The sequence below is a fragment of the Pezoporus flaviventris genome, unplaced genomic scaffold, assembly GCF_033815535.1.
Source record: "Pezoporus flaviventris isolate CSIRO_AGI_PZ_B2104156 unplaced genomic scaffold, CSIRO_AGI_Pfla_v1 ptg000004l, whole genome shotgun sequence".
NCBI lineage: Eukaryota > Metazoa > Chordata > Aves > Psittaciformes > Psittacidae > Pezoporus > Pezoporus flaviventris.
In genome coordinates, this window is record NW_026892552.1 from 285,523 (window position 1) to 307,117 (window position 21,595).

General features: G+C 41.1%; 1 protein-coding gene across 12 annotated transcripts in view; it reads left to right on the top strand.

The window, feature by feature from the left end:
- CAST (calpastatin) overlaps positions 1-21,595 on the top strand; it is a 66,158-nt gene that overhangs the window by 25,680 nt on the left and 18,883 nt on the right. For 9 of the 12 annotated variants that reach the window (XM_061445328.1, XM_061445331.1, XM_061445333.1 and 6 more), the window contains 10 exons: positions 9,387-9,446; positions 14,402-14,452; positions 14,755-14,811; positions 15,127-15,231; positions 16,802-16,897; positions 17,387-17,488; positions 20,362-20,442; positions 20,546-20,599; positions 21,180-21,272; positions 21,424-21,519. In XM_061445328.1, coding sequence (XP_061301312.1) covers positions 9,387-9,446; positions 14,402-14,452; positions 14,755-14,811; positions 15,127-15,231; positions 16,802-16,897; positions 17,387-17,488; positions 20,362-20,442; positions 20,546-20,599; positions 21,180-21,272; positions 21,424-21,519 — 795 coding nt within the window. The remainder of the gene's footprint in view (positions 1-9,386; positions 9,447-14,401; positions 14,453-14,754; positions 14,812-15,126; positions 15,232-16,801; positions 16,898-17,386; positions 17,489-20,361; positions 20,443-20,545; positions 20,600-21,179; positions 21,273-21,423; positions 21,520-21,595) is intronic. The other 3 variants (XM_061445336.1, XM_061445332.1, XM_061445338.1) reach the window with 1 other exon arrangement.

Sequence of the window (21,595 nt, forward strand, 5' to 3'; positions counted from 1 at the left end):
AGCTTTGCTCCTTAAGCAGATGCTCCCAATTTGAAACCCAGGTGAAGAAGCTGTGTTGCCCTGAAGGTGGTACCTTTTGGAGTACTGGGAATGGGGACAGAGGAGAAACTTATGTTTCTGGAAAGTAAAGGAACTGCTTTTTTAGTAAATTGGTCTCCAGCGTGCTCATTCTTACCAGTTTTGCTTTCTGCTTTCCTGAGGGAGGAGAACCTGCTCTAACAAAAGCTTGGGACCTTGTCCAAAGTCTCTTCTGCCAAAGAAAGAATCTTGTAGGGAGGCCAGTGGCCTTGTGAGCTCCTCAGGAACTCCTTTAAGGCTCAGAAACCTAAGTTCTGAGCCTTAAGGAACTGATACTTCCTGGTTCTGGAAGAAGTCAGCTCTATGCCTGCCTTTATGCCTTGCTTAGTGCTTGAACCAACTGACTAGAAAACTAATATTTTTGATCCCCAGGAAGGGAGCTTTTGTGCGGGAGGACAAGGCCTCGCGAAGGTGGAGATTCTGATTTTTTTTAACTGAACAATAACATGTCTCTTCCTCGAGTATGCAAGGGGCCCTTCTGAAGCAATAGCAAGAGAACCTGAATTAAGAGGCAGTGCTGAAGCAGGAAGTGCCCCAATCTGGTTCTTTTAAAGTAGTAATAGAAGAACAGTGTTGTGTTTTTCTAAGATGATCTAAGGAAAAATAGCAAAACCCCTCCCAGGTTATGCAGTATTACCCTTAGATTATGTTTCAGCAGCAAAGTTCTATGAAGATTCCTTGTCTTGACAATTTTTGTTTATCCCCCTGTATTATTTTCTGTCCACTTTGGTGGCCAGTGCCTTCGTGACAATGTGTGTATCAGTTTACATGGCTTTGTGAGTAACATTTTACTTCTGCAGCCTGGGGCAGAGAAGTACCATTTCTAATGCAGAGAATCGCTCTGTGACTGCCAGCCACCCATTTTGAGTATTGCCTAGTTTAATTATTTTAATGAAAATAACCAAGGTTATAACTTTGGAGATCTCCAGTATTAAGTCCTCTTTTACACAACACTTCAATCTTAGTAACTTCCTGTTTAAAGAATACCAGTTTTGTTTGTAATTCCCCATTTCTATTCCAGGTCTGTTGAGAAGGGCTTTGCATGCTGTCCCTCTTCACATGCTGTCCCTGGGTGTTCTGCAGACCAAGCAACGCAAATCCTAGCTGAGCTCAGCAGCAGTGTGTGGCATGTGGCTGGCATCTAATTGTGTGTGTTCCTGGAGTTTTCTTATCAGCTCACAGTTTGCTGCTGCTGATAGCTTTGGAACATTCTGCTATTTAAAACAACGTGCAGAAATTGAAGCAGTTAACAGTAGTAATTACAGCTAAATACTAACCTTCTGCAGGAGGTAGAATTGAAAAGAAGATTTTTGAGCTACCTACAAAAGAGGAGAGCTCTGCTACAGCTACAAGCAGCTTGTACATTTCTGTAATGCTATGTGGCACAGAGTGGGAACCTGAGAAGAGTGGTGACAGTACTGGTGCACTGCTTCTAATATTTGAATGTGACTGAATGAAAGTGAAATTTCAGTATGTGCCAGCTTGTAGAATTTATTGTGATGGAAACAGGAAGTTTCCAAAAGTAGGTAATCGAAGAGCAGATTCTAAGAAGAAATAAGAGTGGGGAGTTCTAAACAAGTTATTGCTGTCAGAACTCTTTTCATGATACTTATGTATGTGCAGTGAGGAGTTTTACCTGCTCAAAAGTATAGCTTTTCTGAGTATTTCTCCATGCATAGCTGAGGGAAATTTCAGATTAGACAACCCATTCTGTGATCAAGTGGAAATACTGAGATCACTCTTCATCAAAATAACAGTAAAATGAACATCTTTGATAATGAAAAGTCTGAAAATAACACACTTTTTTCTTGGCTGATGCTTCAGTTAAAAAGCTTTTCCAGTGAAACAAAGCCTCCGTTTGATGCTGGAGAGGTATAATCTGCATATAAAACCAGAGCGAGTTTGTGGTTTTGCTTTTCACTCCATTTAAAAGAACAAAGGAGTGTTTTTCCTGTGATACTGAAGTGGTGGTTTGTTTGCATATGGGAAGAATCTGAAGGCCACAGATGAATTCCATTACCCTGCTCAGTATTTACTGTCTTTCTTTCTAGATCACTCGTAGTAGTCATGGAAGAACATGAGTAATCATGGAAGGACATGAAGTTGCTATTAAGTAAGGGTTATAGAGCAGTACCTATGCTACATACTGAAGTTTAAATTTCTTCTGGCTACAAGTTGAGCTGCCAAGTACGTAAAGGTTCTTGATGTTTAGGTACTGTGCATACCCTCTGATCAAGTAGCAAATTCTTTTCTTCTGCTTCTGAATGAAGTAAACAGTCAAACAAAAAAACCTGTGAAAGTATTAGACACAGTAAGAGATGGCAAAAAGATGCTGTGGGATAGTTCTAGATTTTTCTGTGTATCCCTAACTTCCAGCATATAAGTAAGCATAAAGTGCGGTGTTGGAAGTTCAAGAAAAAAAATCAAATGGTACAAAAATGATTTAAAGTCAGTTGTTATTCACAGCCCTCAGGTTTTTTTTGTGTTTTATTTTTTTATTATTCAAGCATAAAGCTGTTTGAGAGTCCTAATTGTGACTTAATAGTAACTAAAATAAAGACAAACGTACCAGTTTTATGCTTTGGACTTTGACATAGGTTGCTGAAATCCAGAAACCTAAAACCAGACATCTGATCTAGGGGTGGTTGGGCAGATCAGTTTTTTTTCTAGGTGGTACGAAGTTTCTTAGCTCTAAGGGGTGTCACTTTATCTCTAAAATTTTGTTACTTGTGATCTTTGTCAAGTTGTAGAAATTTAATCTGTAATAATAGTAACAGTTTTTATATGTTTTCAGGTTGTAGTCACACCAGGTGAGAATATGAATATTTTTAACGCAGGAAGCATCCCTAGAGTTAGGGGGTTTGGTAGTGGTGGTTTTAGTTTGTTTTTTGATTGTGTTTTGTGGGATTTTTTGGTTTGGTTTTGTTCGGGTTTTTTTTTGTTTTGGTTTGGGTTTGGTTTTGGCTTTTTGAAGATGGAGATTTAAAACCATGTATACTGAAGAACTGAAACACAAAAGCATGAATTCAACAAACTGCTTATTCAAGTTGATCTGCAGGTTTACATACTAAATCCTCTTTGACTTGCTTTGCTTTATGGCAGCCAGTGCAAAGCTGGGGGACTTTACTGGGTCAGGGGAGTAATGAGCTCCGTGACATCAAAGTAACAACATTAGCTAAGAATTTTAGGCTGAATTAGAATTGAGTTACAGAAAAAGTAACTGACCTCCAAGATTCCTCCCCTCCCTGGTAGATAAGACAGGCCTGCAGATAATCACATGTGGAAAAGTAAGTAAGGAAAAATTACAATGTAAATTGCCCAGAAAATAAATGATGGTGATTACTTCCACAATGAAACTCGTCAAAACAGGACAACATAGTGGCATATATAGTAGGAATGTTTAAAGTAAATATACCAGTGTGTGCATAATATACTGGAAGCCTATATCCTGCTCTTCCATGTCATCAAGTTATTAATATTAAAACTCTGCAAAATTAACTGAATGCTGAAATCTTGGAAAAAGTACTGCTCTCTTGGTTGTGTGTGGGTATTTTATCTTTCACTTAGAAAGGTGTTGTTTCTGTTATACATAGTTCTGCAACTAATTTGTTAAGAACAATAATTACAAAATAATGTTTCCAGCATTGCTTGGGATGGAAAATGACACTCAAGAGCTCTCAAATTTTTGATTTTTAACTTGGCTATTAAATCACTGCATATCTTAGTTGCTGTGTAGCTTTAAATATATATTTGCTTATGTATTTTTTATATAAGTGTGTACATTTATATATATACTTATGTATTTGATATGTGTATATATATTTGTATATACGCGCGGATGTTGGTTCAGGTTGTTTCTTGCAACTCCAGCTTAATGGAAAATTAATGGAGTTTAGTTTATACCACGGATCAACATACTGATTCTCCAGTTCAAATATATTTTGAAGACTGCATATCGCTTTGCTTGCTGTGTTATGAAGGGCATTGTGAGGGGCTTGAATGTCTTCTTAGTGCCATCTCTGCAAGTGTTGAAGGAACTGGATTGTCTCCAAGATTCTTTCCAACCCAAACCGTTCTATGATTCTATGATTCCCGGCCTGCCTTCTGCCTGCTGACTGTCTTTGTGTGTCTGGGTAAGTGAGGGTTGCACAGCCATTGCCACGTACCTTCAAAGTGAGAGGTTTAACCCATACAGCTCAAGTGGTATTTTACACTTCAGTGAAATAATCCATTATTTTTCACAGAAGTTCTCCAGAGAGCATTTGTGGTCCATGTATTACAAACACTCGTAATTAAAACTTGGTACCAGAACCAGTAATGTAAAGAAGCAACCATTTGTAGTCAGCTAGATTAAGTTTTGCCTTGCATTGCACAGCTGTATCGAAGTAACTCTGTAAGTTAGTAATACTGAAATAGTAAAGTTGACATTAGTCTGAGAAACAGCCCCAATTTCCTCAGATGTAATGTGTGTAAGCCCAGAAGGGTACCTGGGTGGCTCTTGGGTACTCTGTCCATAGAGAAAATATGTATATAAGCTTCCCCGAAGGCTGCTAGGGCTGCAACCCCTGCTTCGTCTATATGGCTTCTGCTATGGAGCAACTTATCTCCCAGAAAGGAAGATCTTGAAGCTCTCACTTGAGAGATTCTTGTTGTAGAATAAGCCATTTTCTTGTTTTTCCATTTTCTTGGGTCCTTAACTGGAGGAAGACACATCAGGTGCTAACTTGCTTTTCCTGTCGCTAAGTTCCTCATGCATACTTATTTATCCTTTTTTTTTTTTTTTTTTCCCTAAAAGGATCCTCAGGTCTTTCTTTATTCATCTATATTGCAGTGTGACAGCCAAAACTGCCCTAGCACTTGACCTACAGATCCTCAAGCCAAAAAGGATGGAAAGTTATTCTCATATTTTACATTTATGTTGTCATGTTAACAGGTTTCTATCTCAGATTCCTCTTTTCTTGGTTTTATTTTGCAAGAGTATGCTAGCCTGTAGCATTGTAACCATAGGTAAACACCTCCCCCATTTCTTTCAAGAAAATGTCACCTCAAGTACTATGAGAAGTTGCAGTGACAACATGTCCTAGGTCTGTTTGCTGAGCTTATTTCCATGTTTGTGTGTATTAAGTGTTGCACTGTCTTTATGTGCCTTTCTTTATCAGTCTTTTGATTCTTGTTTATTCTCACGTTGTCAGCTAAGTGTTTCGGTGTTAGTTGCTTGGTACATTTTTCCAGCGTCTGTTCTGTTTTTGAAGGTAGCCAATTGGTGCACTGGGCTCCTTTCTAAAGGTGGGCACTGGCCTTCCTCAGTCTTATGAACGGTTTTCATGAATTCACCAAGTTGGTAGTTTTAGTTGCTGATAGCTCTCAACACCATATGGGGTGGTCTCCATGACCAGTGCTCTCACGGATTTCTTCACTTGCGTTTTTTCCAAAGGGTGTTTGCATCCAATTCTCTGCGCAGTTAAAATTACTTTTGTGTGATGTTTCTCACTTTATTTTTTTTCTCAGTACATGCAGTGAGGCTAGATAACCAGGTTTTGGTCAGCTTCTTTTGTTATTTTACTAACCCACTTCTTGGCTTTTGTGATTGTTCTCTTTCAACAGTACCATGTCAACTGCCCTGCTAATTTGACAAATATGTTTCTAAGGGTATTCCTTCTCTTACGAAATTAGATCCAAGTCTTCTCATCAGCCCTTTCTGGTAAGCCATCCTCTGACTCATTGCCAAGAGCATCTGAGGTCTACTGGTCAGTTCCTGTGCTTGTCTGTCCATGCCTCTCCTGTCTGCCAAGCAGGTTGGTGAGAGCACAGGCTGTGACCCTGCAGTGGGTAATTCAGTTACCAGCCCCTGCTTAATCAGTGTTAGCCTGTAACCTCTTCTTCGTCTTTTGAGCCCCTGTTGTGGTGGTCTCATGCTGTTGGTGGGCTCCTCTGCAGGTGGTCATGCTTCTTGCCCATGAATCGCTGTGGTCCTGGGTGCTTTGCTGTCCAGTTTGCCTCCTCGCCCAACTTGCAAAGGTGCTTTATGAAAAGCCATGCAGCAACTGTCCCACAGGCTGGGACCTCCAGCAGCTCCCTCCCTTGGTTCAGGGCTGGGGCTGGAATGGGATCCTCAGCATCCGTACCTATGTCTGGGGAGGACCCACAGGGGTGCTGACACAGGAGGAGCGGGTGTCAGCACCAGTGATGCTCATGTTTCTGTCTCAGGGGATCCCTAACAACACAACAAACACCCTGCTCTCCCAGCGGGAGGGCTGCCTGGCTTTCTCTGCCAATCCCTGACTGCCAGGGTGAGTTGAACTCTCTTTGTTCTTGCTGTTCTGTTTGGCAGCTTCACTGTTTGTGAGGGGGTGTCTGGCCCAGGCTCAGCAGGGGTTCGCACCTCCATGGTGAGAACTATGCATCAGGCAGTTATTATGCCTGTTGCTAGGCAACAGTTTAATATTTACATCCATGCCTGACAGGCATCTGTGTGTTGCTTCGCCCCTTCTGCAGTCTGACTGTGCAGCTGGTTGACAGCTGGCATTGCTGGCCATAGTACACAGCCCTCAGAAGAGGAAAACCACAACAACCACAGTGACAAGCTGTCCACAGAGTCAGGCTGGTGTTGACTGGCTGTGCAGTGACTGCCAAATGAGGGGGGGGGTTGGACCTCGCAGCTTTTTGCATTGTCAGTCTGCCAGGTGCAGTGTGCTTGGAGACACACGCTCTAAGAGCCCGCGAATGTTGTGGAATTCAGGGAGAAGGTGACAAGTGGGGCATGTAATACCGCTGAGGAAGCCCACAGACCAGTGTGACACAGCACTGCCTGTCTGTAGGAGGGTGCCCTCTGCTACTCGCCACCCTTCCCGTTTCCCCTCCCCCTCCCCCAGCTTCCCAGAGCAGGATTTTGTTTCCCCAAATCAGCCGTGAGTCTTTACAGGGAGGATGGTGTGGCATTCTCCATAGTTCTGAGTAGGAGCTGTGCTGAGCAGCAGCTATGCATTACATGCTCATCTGTTCCCAAACTATTAATCTTCCTCCATGAACATTTAAACTCATCTAGTTGCTGCTAGTTGCTCTAGTCCAGCTGGATAGAGTAAAAAGAAGCAGCTGGATTATTTTGAGGTTTTCACTGCTCTCTGCAGGTCATAGTGGTGCTGCTGTGCTGGAGCTTGGGAGTGAACTTTTTAGTGTATTGCGGGAAAATGCCTTGGTGGGGAGGGCTAAAGGCAAAAGGGCTCAGGTAAATATGTTTTTGTTAAATGGACAGGGACTGGGGTGACTAATAAGAAGGCGTAGAAGACATACCTACTTGTTAGTCACGTAGAAGAAATGTGGATTAATTCCATGGAGAAGAAAGAAAAGGAAAAACTATTAAAGAGCCAATTAAGAAAATATGGTGTTGCCTACAGATTACCCAATGGTAATATGCAGAATCATAGACTCATAAAATAGTTAGGGTTGGAAAAGACCTTAAGATTACGAAGTTCCAATGCCCCTGCCATGGGCAGGGACACCTCACACTAAACCATGTAACCCAAGGGTCTGTCCAGCCCAGCCTCAAACACCGTCAGGGATGGAGCATTCACAGTTTCCTTGGGCAACCCAATCCAGTGCCTCACCACTCTTACAGTAAAGAACTTCCTCTTTATATCCAATCTAAACTTCCCCTGTTTAAGTTTTAACCTGTTACCCCTTGTGCTACCACTACAGTCCCTAATGAAGAGTCCCTCCCCAGCATTTCTGTAGCCCCCCTTCAGATACTGGAAGGCTGCTATGCGGTCTCCACGCAGCCTTCTCTTTTCCAGGCTGAACAGCTCCAACTTTCTCAGCCTGTCTTCACAAAGGAGGTGCTCCAGCCCCTGATCATCCTCGTGGCCCTCTGCATTTGCTCCAACAGTTCCATGTCCTTTTTATGTTGAGGACACCAGAACTGTACACAGTACTCCAAGTGCAGTCTCACGAGAGCAGAGTAGAGGGGCAGAGTCACCTCCTTCAACCTGCTGGTCATGTTCCTTTTGACTTAGCCCAGGATAAGATTGGCTTCCTGTGCTGTGAGAGCCCACTGAAGCAGGCTCTTGTGAAGTTTCTCATCAACCAACACCACCCAATATATAAAAATGTTCTTAAAAAACTTGTTCTTATCCTGATGTAGGAGGCATTATACATTCCTGTGTACTTCTCCACCCATACATCTATTACATAGTCAATCTAGACATACATACGTACATGGAGGCAGGTATTACTTGCTTACATTTCTGTGGTATGACAGTTGCAAATCCTGTCTAGCATATTTTTAGTCAAACCTCTTACTAAGATGTGCAAGATACCACATATGCCTGTGGGGAGAGCACACTGCCGTCATCGCCATCGTAATGTACCTTTTAAATCCTGTACAACTTTTGTGTTACCATTGAGAAATGCTTGTACTATGAAAAGTTACGGAAATGAGATGATTTTCTTTGTGGGAGTATGACGTCACCCTAGGTATGGACTCGTGGAATGGCTTCTGACTTTATTCAGATTGTGTGTTTTCATATAGCAAGTGGTATAATAAGCATGAAGAAGAAATCTGGAAAAGTCAGTAACTTGTGCTGTTCATTTAAATGTAAACTCTGTATGTGTTGCTGTGATCGAGATAGCAAATAGAGCTTTGAGCAGAGGAACATGAGGCAGGAACAGAGGGGTAGTATTACATCTGTATAATGTATTGGAATATTAATGTCTGGGCTTTAAAGTTTGATACAGTCACAGCAGAATTAAAACAGGCTGTTCTCAGATTAATATCACCAAAGCTAGAAAAACAGACCATTTCATTTGCAGCTTTTCCAACAGGGTTGCGTGATAGGTAGAAACACTGCTGTGTATGTTACGTAGAGGTAAATTATTCCTTTTTAACTCAACATACTTGAGTTTGCTAATGTAGTGTTAAGTATTTTATGTAACAGACTAGTAAATCCAGAAGTACCATTTTGCACAAAAGAAAAGAAAAATGAAATATGGACAGCTCTTGCACAGCCAGTATGTGTGCTTCAGTGTGAGACCAGGAATTGAGTTTGTTTTGGTTTCATGCGAAATTTGTTTTCAGCACAAGTTAAGAGAAAAAAAGTTGTGAGATCTACAAGCATCATGCTGTCAAAATCCTACATACATTTATTGTAGAAATACAGGCAAGGCAGAAGACCTAAAATGATAGGTCTGATTTTCAGTAATATTTTTTTTTAGCTTCTAGCTGTGTATCTAATGATTTCAGGTAGCCTATGCTTGCTTAATAGCAGTATGTATAACAAAGGTGAAATTAATTCGTTTGTATTTTTCCCTTTTAGAAGCAGTCCCCTACTGTGGATGCATCAAAACCCCAAACCATGAAGCCATCTGAAACAAAGGTATGAATTCCTGAGAAATTTGTGCTTGCAGTTAAGCACAGCTAAATGAAGAAATGGAATTCATTTTGTAACACTTTGTTACTGAGTAACTTTACTTTGTATGTCTGATCTGAATCTTATTTTTCTCTTTAAAAAATATCTAAAAATGCCATAGAAAGCACTCAGAGGATTTTGTAACAGCAATAAAACAAACAAAAAAAACCCTCAAAATTTCTAATGTTGGTCAGTCACGTCTTGTGACATGTATAGAGCTCCCCCCAGTGTAATTACAGGGTTATTGACCTAATGGAAATTCTCATATTCAAAGAATTCAGGACAAGCTTCAGCTTTTAATGTACGTACAGCTGCATCTTCTTGTTAATTTCTTATCTTTGCCTGTCTGACAGCTTCTCTGGCTTTGTTATTTACGCTTGTTCTGTCTTGCCTTATGACTGGAATTTTTTTAGTGCCAAACATGTGTCATCAGTCATGTATTTTACTTGTTAGACAAGAACTGTAATCCTCCCTTATGCCTCTGTTGCCTAACAGAATGTATGAATATTGTTTAAACAAACAATTAATGAATATCTCCCTCTGTCATTTTCCGTAATCTTAACAGTGAAAGCAACAAAAGTCTTGAATACCAAACTAGGCTAGCCAGGACTTGCGCAGCACCTTGGGTACATGCAAGTGAAGGAACATGTAGAATAGTGAGGTTGGAGGTCCTCTAGTCCTGGCGGAGCCACTCTGTAGGTAAAACAGACACCTCACAGCATTGCCAGATGAGCTTGGAATACATGCAAGTGTGCAGATTAAACAACATCTCTGGGTAGCCAGGGCTAATGTTTTGCTACCTTCATGATGGTGATTTTTTTTCTTTTTATGAAATGGGAAGTTCCCTTGCCCCATCCCTGATAGTGTTCAAGGCCAGTTTGGTTGGAGTTTGGAGTGCTCTGGTCCAGTGAAAGGTGTCCCTGCCTGTGGAACTAGGTGATCTATAAGGGCCCTTCCAGCCCAAATCTATGTGTGATTCTGTGATTTGCTGCAACTTTTATCTGTTTCCTCTTGCCCTTTTAGTGTTCATCTGTGAAGACAGCCTAGCTCCATCTTTTCTGTGCTTGAAGTTAGCCATTTCGTTCCCCTCAGCCTTTTACAACCCTTTTCCTCCATGAATACGTGTAAGACACATATTGGTAGCAGTGAGCTGTATGACAATTAAGCCTTTTCCATTATGCACAATCATCATTACTTATAAATGAAAGTACTGCAGATCTCTGTCCTGTCACATTTGTGAGCAAACTCACTCGTATCATGTTTGTTACTGATGCTGTTTTCCCAATTAGCCGTCTAAAAATGTTTATGTTCTTTCTTTACTTGAAATTTGAAGTAACACTCAGAAGAATGTGGTAGATTTCTAATCAGATCTTTAAAACTTATGTTTGCAAGACAAGACAGAAATAGAGCGGCAGAGTTGTACTCCAGTACTGTGAGACTGGTAAACACAAATCCCTTTGAAACCATGTCGTGCATTTGCATGTGTAAGACAGTTAATGTTTTCTTTTAATGCCTGTTGCATTATTAATGTCTTCCTCCTGCTGGATGAAGCAAGTCATCTGCATTCTGACAGTACACTTCTTTGAAAAGAAATGTGGTTGCTGAGTCATTTTCATTTCTAGTCCAAAATTTCCTGCAATTTACCAAATCTTTCTTGATTGTTTGATAACCACCTCATTTGTCTTTCCTAGAGTCTCACTGGTGTGTTAGTACTCTTAGACATGCTCAGGATCTGTCTTTAGCTTCCAGTTCTCTGTATTTGAATCCTTTGCCTCAGATTAATCCTCAGTATCATGCCCCTCTGAGAAAACTGAGTTACTGCAGCAAAGAAAGGAATGTGGAACTCCTTGTTCTGTAGGTGAAGCCTCAGGGGTTAGGTGGGAAGGTTGGAGGACTAGGGTGGAGAGCAGGCATCCTGTGGCTTTCACTGGAAGAGTGGAAGGAGCTGGGTACTGCCAACAACAAAACCAGATCCCATCCAGCTTTCTTTTCTTTGCATGTGGTTATGCAACTGCACTGTAACCTAGGTAACTAGTTAAAAAATCCTCATTTCCTTTCCCAGGCAGTTTTTTCAGTTTCCTGAGTCAGTTTAAGATGTGGCCTTTCAGGTACTGGCGCAGTGCAGGTGGAAGCAGGCAGTAAGAGGGGAAGGGAACATCTCTTTCTCCACAGGAGATCAGTGTATACTCAGTGTAAACTGAGCTGTGGCTTCAGGGTGTGATTGCTCAGAGCTGACACTATTTAAAGGATGACTGAATTGTTGCCTTTGAATATACATAGTCTCATACCAAAATTGTGGGTTTGACTTGCCTGGTAATATTTTTTTCTTTCTTCAGTCAATTTTAATTCTGTTGTTGCTAAAAGTGTACCTGAATAAATGTGTGTGTGTATGTATGTGTTCATGATCATGTGTGTGAGCCCATATATTCTTCAGCATTGTCACAGATAAATTTATAGTATGAGCAGTTCTGCACAGTTTGGAAGAGATGAAAGTCTCATGAATAGTGCATACCCTGAAAAAAAAACCCAAAACACATTAAGTCTTTAGTATAATAATATTTACAATATTGAAAGAAAAAGCAGGCAGTTGCTAATAACTGGTTTGGCAGGCTGAGAATTTGAATTTATGTTCTATACAGCTGTTGTTATGTGTTGACAGAAATGCAAGAAAATAGATTTTACTGTCCTGCAGAAAAAGGGTGTTTACTCCTCTTCTTGAAAGCACAGCAGGAAAACCTGAATTTGCGCTCTAGCAGCAGGGTACTTAAAATCCTGAGCAGGCAACAGTCATGTTGTCCCAAAACCAGGACCTGTGGCTGCCAAGCGTGCAATAGCCAGTTCTCACACACAGAGCCAAAGTATTTGTTTATTCCAAGTTTGCTCAAAAAGGGGCGCTAGGTAGTATCCCTCTGAGCTAGCTCACTGCCCCATAAAATTCACATTTTTATACAATGTAACTCAGGTTAGTAACCCCCTGTAACCCTCCCACCATTTAATGACTAGTCAGTTAATTTACATAAGATGACATCGTTTGTTTTTGTAGTGCTGCTCAGGGAGGGGTCTTCTCACCTGTCCAGGAGTCTTTTGAGTTGTGGGAGTGATTTTTAGTTTAAGAGATGAGATTATAATGAGGATAGTTCACCGAAAGAACACGCTAATCATGTTATACTGATACATTAGAGACATACCTTGATAGTGTCCATGTGTTTTCAGGATGTACCAGTCTTCACTAATAGTTTTTACTGATCAGAGGTTTGTTAGTCCTGTTTTTCTCAGTTCTGTTTTTCTCATTCCACCTGCAGAAGGCCAGTGCCTCTTCCCTGGCTGTCAATGATCTTCATTAGGGTTTTTCCCAGGTCATCCCGACCTTTTAGGAGGCCCCTGTATCTGTTCAGGCTTTTCCATGGTGACACAGGTTCCAGTTTTTAACTATATCTACATAAAAAGTCCTTTTTAAAAAAAAAAACCAAACTATATGCCTACAACAGTCCCACAGCAGGAAAAGTCAGACTCTCTTTCTTGGACCTCAAGCTTGCACATCTGTTAGGTTTCTCTGCAGCCTTGCAGCTGAAGGACGTCTTATGTCTCGTTGACTCTTTGCTTTAGATGCTGCATAAACATGACCAACCTTTTTTAGCTTAAAATCTGAAAATCTAGGATTACCTTTTCAATACAGGATTATTTACAGGTACACAAATAGTGGATGTATGTCTTTGAGTTAACCGTATGGTAGTCATGTAATGAGGATGTACAAGTGGGAGCATAAACAGCATGGTTGAATCATACCATATGTGTTTTTTAATCAAGTTAAACGTCAAGAGAAAATCCAAAGCAAGGAATCTTGAGAAGTTAAGTGATTTTTTTTTTTAATATTAGTTTTTTTCTCCATTTTGGATTTTGGAAAATTTTTGTCCTCCTTCTCTATCAATATTTTCCATGTTGGGACTTACTTGTGGTGGTGGTGTGTTCTTCACTGTGATGTACAGCCTTGAGATCTTTGCAAAGATTATGCCCAGGCATCTGTGTTTTTATGCACATTCAGCATTTCCCAGCCAAGTGTCTGTGGTTCATTGTGGGGGTGTGAATACTTGCATAACACGCGGTAAACAAATGTGGCAAATGTGGTCAGCTAGAAAAGAGAAGCTGGAAGTATAGCAATGTTAATTAATATTTGGGAGCTGAAATGAGAAAAATCTATAAGAAGAATAGAAATCTATCAAGAATAAAGAAATCTATAATTACCGCCTAATAGTTGGTTTGCTTTTTTGTTTTCTTTTGGTTGTTCACTGATTTTTAATAGGCTACTGGGAAAAAAAAACAACAATTATTTGTCTGTTAGTATCTTTTAAATGTGCTCAATGTATTAGTAGAATAGAGGGGATAGGGAAGAATTCTGGCTGGCTGGCTCTTTTTGTGTTAATTGTAGCACTGCTGAAGAAACAAGAGGAGGAAAAAAAGAAAAATACAGTGAGGAGGCTAGCATTTCAATATTTCTTTCTTCTTATCACATACAACTTCTTGAATTTTTCAGTGTTCATGTTTCTACTAGTAGAAATCTGTTGGTTACTGTACTTTGACATGAGGTGAATCACAGGAATCAATTTGGTGTCATGGCTGCAGAAAATTTGCAAGTGTAAATCAAACTGTTCATTCTATTTGTTTGACACCTTCTTTCCCTCTCTTTTCTATCTTCTATATGAGGAGTGTGTGTATATGTGTGTTTGCACACATGTGACCTGTGGGCCCTGGAGTGGAGGTCTGTGTTGGAATGTTGTAAACTATTAGATCAGGACACTGTATATTAATTACATAGCACAAGTGCTCACAAACATGAACCTGATATTCTTCTGTTTATAAGCCCACTCCTTAGAAATAACTAAGTATATTAATCTCCATCTGAATATATGTTACTTATATTTCAGCCTGCACCAACAACCATAACAGAGTCTGGAAAAAGCACGCAGTCAACCAAGGTAAATACCTACCTTTCACCTTTGGCAAGTGCTGTACTTTGGACTATGACTAACTTTGTAGAAAGAGGCTAAACTCTTTGCCACTGCTGTGCCACATGAAACTGCCATGTGATTAGTAACATTCTAATGTTCCTGTGTTCACAAGAGCAAGGAACAAACAGGCGTGGAAATGCAGCAGCTCAGGAGGTGTTCTGTTAACCACCTTTAATCTGTCTTGTGCTTATTTGAGCTAGGGTAGATCATGATTCAAAACATTGAATAATGGTAAGGATAAATTATCTAAGTTTTTTATTTTATGACAGCCAACAGACTCTCAAAATAAACAGCTGTCTGAAGAGAGGCAAAAGGAACCCAATGGTGTAAGTTGTACAGGTTTTTTTTTTTTTCCAAACTCTCTTCCCCCCCCCAAAAAAAAAAGGCTGCAGTGGTATTTCCCTCCCTTCCTTCCTCTTTGTCTCCTTCCTTGCCTTCCTCCCTTTCTCCCTTCCTTCCCTCCTCCTTTCTTTCCTTCCATCTTTTCCTCCCTTCCTTCCCCTGTTCCTTCTTCCTTTCTTCCGTCCCACTCTCCCTCCCTAAAAAAAAAGCACAAAAACCACGAACAAACAAAACTACACCAAAACCCAAATCCATCCCATAAACATTTTTGTATCTAATAATAGTTTGTCTCTACACAGGCAAAAAGCCAAACTTCCCCTTCTCTGACAACAAATAATGCAGAAAAAGTAACTACAGCTCAAGCTGGCCAGCCTCCACAAGCAATCTCCATAGAGACAGCAAAGGTATGGCAGAAGTAGCAAATAAAATTTTTACTGTTTATGTTATTATAGGGGTTAAAAATTCATTTCAAGATGGATTCTTATGCTGAATATTGCAAGTGAGACTACACTCCCAAAATTCACAATGTAGAAAAGCTTAAGAGCTGCCTTGTGATTAAAGGTGGCTGTGACAGACCTCCTTGTGCTGCTTTAAAGTCTGGAACGTAGGAAGTTCACATTTTACCCATTAAGTAACATAAACACCATCCGGAATATACCACTTCCAGCTAACCCATAACAGCATTAGAGAATAAGCATCGGCTGCAGATTGAGCCACCCAGCCACATGGTATGGGTAGTTTGCACTGGTTTTTTGGTGATCCTGATGTGTGTCCACCTTTTGCTGTCCTATTCATACATCAGTTTTTCCAGGACTTGCCTGTTAGCCAAGCAAGTGATGTTAATATCCTCACACGTATAGGTTGGCTACCATGTGTTATGGGTTTGGGGCTCCTCTGCCGTTCAGGCAAGCTTTTTTGCAAGTTCCTTGCAGCTACGTTGTTAGAATTGGTACTTTGCCAGTCTTTTCCCTTGCCCCTTCATGGCAGAAGTGAATAGAAGGGACTGTCTGGTCAGTCAAGCTTTGTTTATGTGAGCATTGCCATCATAGAGCTCGTTCATCTAGGGGCTTCCAGGCATCTATGTAGTAGCAGTGTTGGCTCTATATGTAGTAGGTCAGCAGGTTGCAGGTTTGCAGTGAGGTAGCCCATAAACCGTGACTACAAGGAAGAGAAAGGTTGGGGAAAAACTCGGGGTGCAGTCATTTTCAGAGGGGCAAGTGGAGAAAAATCTGAAGTAAAAGTGTATGGTTGAGTCAGGATCTAGATCTTTTGGTTTTCTGGTCTGCACATGTCTGGGTGATAAAGCAAATGTAATATGAAGGACTCCTGCAGTTCTGTTGTAACCCACTTTTTTGCAGTAAATGAGAAAGTCTTAATTTTGTGTTGGTGTTGTGCCTGCACCTAACTCACTGAAGCAGTTCTCACCCTTCCTGTTTGAACAGTATTTGCTGCTAGTGTTTATGGTATATTGAGAACTACGAGGTATAAGTGAAAGCTTTCAGAAGAGACTTGAAAGGAGCCTCGTAGTCTTTCTGCACTGGAGATTTCTTTTACTGGTGAAGTAAAACGGGGGAGTAAAGTATTTAAAATGGCATGCTTCCTTTATCACAGCAAAACCACTCTGGAAATGGAGAATGACTCTGTAGTACTGCAGGTAGATGGTAGCTTGCTTTGCCCCGGTATCTGGACCCTGGGCAGGTTCATTAGCCTGTTGCTGAGTCAAAAAAAATACATGCAGCCTCAGAGTTGTATGTTTTAGACTGGGCTCAGTATCACACAGTGTGCAGCTACTCAACTTCCAGACCACTCAGCTAGTAGGTAGAACCAGCTTCTCGTATTCGAAATGTAGATGAAGAGGGCAAATAGATACGTATGCCTGTGTAGAAGATCTCTAGTTTACTTTGTTTTGTCTCTTGAATTTTTAACATAGGGCCGTATAATGTAGCTCTTTTTTTTTTTTCCTAAATTCTCTAGCCCAAGTCTGAGAAAATGTCCACAGAGGCTCCTGCAGCCAGTGCAGCTGCAGCTGGTGCAAGCGTAGTTCCTGTGGCTGATAAGTCAAGCAGCGAGGTTGGTAAACAAGTCCCAGATAAATGCGTCCATGTAAAAATGACTTGGAGGGTGTTTCTCTCTCTGAAACACTTCTATTTCAGGAAAAAAATATCGGTAACTGCTGAAGTACTGCTATGTAATAGTTACGTATGGTGGTGAAGGACTATCTGAAAGAATAGGTAATAAACTAGTGGCATGTCATTTATGCTTTGTCAAATAGGGCTTGTTTAGAATAAATTTTACCACAACTAGCATAAACTTAATTACTCTTTATTTTCAGTTATGTTTGTATATCCCTGCATCTGAGCTGGTGCGTGAATACAAATGAGTCTGTTACTGACACTAGGGAAAGAGTGGAAGAACATTTCCCACTGAAAAATTTGGCAAGTGCAGGAAGCTTTTAGTCTTGTTTCCAGGAGTTTTCTGCAGATTCATCAAATGATTCAGATTTTTTTTTTTGTACAGCATGGTAACTTCTAGAATGGTTTTATTTTTTATTTTCCTTAGGCTGGAATGGATGAGTCAGCACTAGATAGCCTAATAGATACCCTGGGTGGACCTGAGGAAGTTGTGCCTACTAGTCCTGTTTACACTGGTCCAGAAGTTACGGTATTTTGCATTTTAATTTTTATTTTTTAGAGGATTAATCTCTGAAATATGTCTATAGTTGCTCACTACTACATTGATACAGTATTTGTTGCTTAGATCTGCTAAGGGGTGAAACAGAGTTTGCACAGTTGCATTTTAGTGCTTTTTTCGGTAAAACAGAAATGATACAGTTATGAATGTATCTCAGTAGAAAACAGGGTCAGTAAAGACAGTTGTTGCTTTTTTAACTGACTTCCAGGCATGGTCTCCAGTGCATCTACAAAAGGCAATGATGGAGACATAAGAGAGCATTAAGCAATCTAGGAGATTTCATTTCTACTTGAGAAAGAGTAATACCTCAAGAATTTGGGGAAGGAAGCATACTTTTCTGAGTTAGTTTGGGAAAGTAACATAAGAAGAATGAATACAGCCCTATAGGGCAGAGGGGCCCAAGACTGTTGGTTGACATTCAAGGATCACCTGCTGCAAGCTCAGGAGTGTTGCATCCCAACCATAAGGAAGTGCAGCAGGAGGGCCAGGAGACCTCCTTGGGTGGATGAGGAGCCTCTGAGGAAAATTCAGTTGAAAAAAGAGGCTTATAGTAAGTGGAAGCAAGGACAGGTGGCATGGGAAGAGTACAGGGATGTTGTCCGAGAAGCTAGGGACCAGGTTAGGAAAGCTAAGGCCCAGTTAGAATTAAACTTAGCTAGAGGTATTAAAGATAACAGGAAGGGATTCTACAGGTACATAGCAAATAAAAGACTAGGGAGAATGTAGGCCCCCTCAGGAAGCTCTTGGGAAAACTGGCTACACGGGATTTGGAGAAGGCTGAGGGTCTGAATGACTTCTTTGCCTCAGTCTACACTGGCAAAGGCTCTGACCAAACCACCCAAGTCTTGAAAGGCAGATGGATGCAGGGACTGTGAGAATGAAGACCTTGCGCCCACTGTGGGAGAGGAACTGGTTCGAGACCATCTTAAAAATCTGAACGTGCACAAGTCCATGGGTCCTGATGAGATCCATCCGCGGGTCCTGAAGGAGCTGGTGAATGAACTTGCGAAGCCGCTGGCCATCATATTTGAGAAATCATGGCAGTCAGGTGAAGTTCCCGATGACTGGAAAAAGGGAAATATAACCCCCATTGTCAAGAAGGGGAAAATGGATGACCGGGGGAATTACAGACCAGTCAGTCTCACCTCTGTGCCTGGCAAAATCTTGGAGCAGATTCTCCTGGAAGGCATGCTAAGGCACATGAAAATCAACAAGGTGCTTGGTGACAGCCAGCATGGCTTCACTAAAGGCAAATCCTGCCTGACCAATTTGGTGGCCTTCTATGATGGGGCTACAGAACTGATGGACAGGGGTAGAGCAGTTGATGTCATCTACCTGGACTTGTGCAAAGCGTTCGACACTGTCCTGCATGATAGTCTTGTCTCTAAATTGGAGAGATATCAATTTGATGGATGGACCACTCGGTGGATAAAGAACTGTCTGGATGGCCGCACGCAAAGAGTTGTGGTCAATGGCTCAATGTCCGGCTGGAGACTGGTAACGAGTGGCGTCCCTCAGGGGTCGGTGTTGGGACCGGTCTTGTTTAACATCTTCGTCGCTGACATGGACAGTGGGATTGAGTGTGCCCTCAGCAAGTTTGCCGATGACACCAAGCTGTGTGGCTTGGTTGATATGCTGGAGGGAAGGAATGCCATCCAGAGGGACCTCGACACACTTTGTGAGGTGGGCTGATGCCAACCTCATGAAGTTTAACCATGCCAAGTGCAAGGTCCTACACCTGGGTGGGAGCAATCCCAGGCACAGCGACAGGCTGGGCAGAGAAGAGATTGAGAGCAGCCCTGCGGAGAAGGACTTGGGGGTGTTGGTCAATGAGAAAATGAACATGAGCCAGCTTCAGTGTGCGCTGGCAGCCCAGAAAGCCAGCTGTATCCTGGGCTGCATCAAAAGGAGTGTGACCAGCAGGTCGAAGGAGGTGATCCTGCCCCTCTACTCTGCTCTTGTGGGACTTCACCTGGAGTATTGTGTGCAGTTCTGGTGTCCTCAACATAAAAAGGACATGGAACTGTTGGAACAAGTCCAGAGAAGGGCCATGAGGATGATCAGGGGACTGGAGCACCTCCCGTATGAAGACAGGCTGAGGAAGTTGGGTCTGTTCAGCCTGGAGAAGAGAAGGCTGTGTGGAGACCTCATAGCAGCCTTCCAGTATCTGAAGGGGGCTTATAGGGGTGCTGGGGAGGGACTCTTCATTAGAGACTGTAGTGACAGGACAAGGGGTAAAAACTTAAACAGGGGAAGTTTAGATTGGATATAAGAAGGAAATTCTTTCCTTTTAGGGTGGTGAGGCACTGGAATAGGTTACCCAGGGAGGTTGTGAATGCTCCATCCCTGGCAGTGTTCAAGCCCAGGTTGAACGAGGCCTTGGGTGATATGATTTAGCGTAAGGTGTCCCTGCCCATGGCAGGGGGTTGGAACTAGATGATCTTAAGGTCCTTTTCAACCCTAATGATTCTGTGATTCTATGATTAAGATTAAAAGCAGTACTCAGCTGTGATGAAAATTTTTGAATTTATCAATATTTAGAATTCACTTTAGGTACAGCAATACATTCTATGGCGGGAGACACTGAAATGTCCTATATTAATACAGAAGAAATCTGGAGAGGGAAAGTTTTGCTAGGTGGTGTGCACTGTTGCAGCTAGTTGAGATGCCACATGCATGACACTAGGTCTGAAAGACACTATAGTGACGGTCCAGGATTGTCCCTGTGATCTAGCCAACTCTTTTGTTTTCTTTACAGAATTATCACTGTAGATAGCTCTACATTAAAATTTATTTCAATAAACAAGAGTACAAAGACACTAAGATGTGCATTCTTCTCATAGGAAGATATATCTTCAAGATACCTGGAAGAGCTGGGTAAACGAGAAGGTAGTCTCCCTCCAGAGTATGTTAAATTGTTGAAGGTTAGTGAGTTAAAAAAAAAAAAAAGCTTATTCTTCATGTGTGTTTTCTCTTATATTGTAAGTTTTTGCTTACCATTTACTACAAAATTAATTCTCATTCTAGAGCAAAGGGGGTGGCAAAGATGGATTCCCACCAAAAGCAGATGAACGAGGGGAAGTAAGTTACCTGTAAAAAAAAAAAATTTGGAAGGTGAAAATAACCCAACTATCATTTGCTCCTAAGAAAATTTAAGTGTTGCCTGTCTTCCAAAAATCCCAGCAAGTGGGAGACGTCTGTGGGGTGCCAGATAATGTAGATGCTGCTAAAACTTGTCACAGAAATTAGACTTTGACACAGATGGTTTTAAGAAAGAAGTAAGAATTTTCAGAACACTGACTGAAGCTGAAACAAATCAGATAAGTGGGCGTAGAGATACTAGCGATAATAATAACAAAAGGAAGAAATAGTAGTCGTGCATATGTCTTTAGCAAAGACAATTTGTATTTCTGTACTTCACAAGAGAATTCTGTAAGCCAGCTTCATTTTACTGTTTTATAAGTTTAACATAAAAAAATAAAGCTTATCTGAAAAATGAATCTATCGTTGAGGGGAAATACAATTTTTCTGCAATGCCATTGTGTTGTTATGAGGTCATTGTGTGAGTAAGCATGGAGTGCACTCAGATTTTAAACCAAGTTTGACACTATTGATATTTGAAATTTAATAATCATAACCTAGTTTGCAATTTCTCGCTCAGAAACCAATGACAGATGATGAGCTTGCAGAGGCCTTGTCATCAGACTTCACCTGTAGTACTGCTTCTGCTGAAGAAAAGACAAGTCTGACAGAGGTATTGATATTTTTCTTGCAATTGGTTGCCTTTACTGCGATGAAACATTGCCATTGGTATCTTAGTAGTTCACTTTAAAATTATCTTGTCAGTTTTCTCCTTTTTTTTTTGATTTTTTTTAAATTTGCTTGTAATTTTGTATCTCTCATAGAAACCAAGTAAGGAAGGAGAAATTGTACAAGCACAAGCAGTAAGATCAGTAAACACCTCAGTTCCTCCTAAGGAGAAGAAAACAAAATCAAAAGAGGTATACATAATAATACATTGAGTAGTTGACTTCTAACTAAAAATTACAAGCACGTGTTGTGTTTTATGTTTGCCTG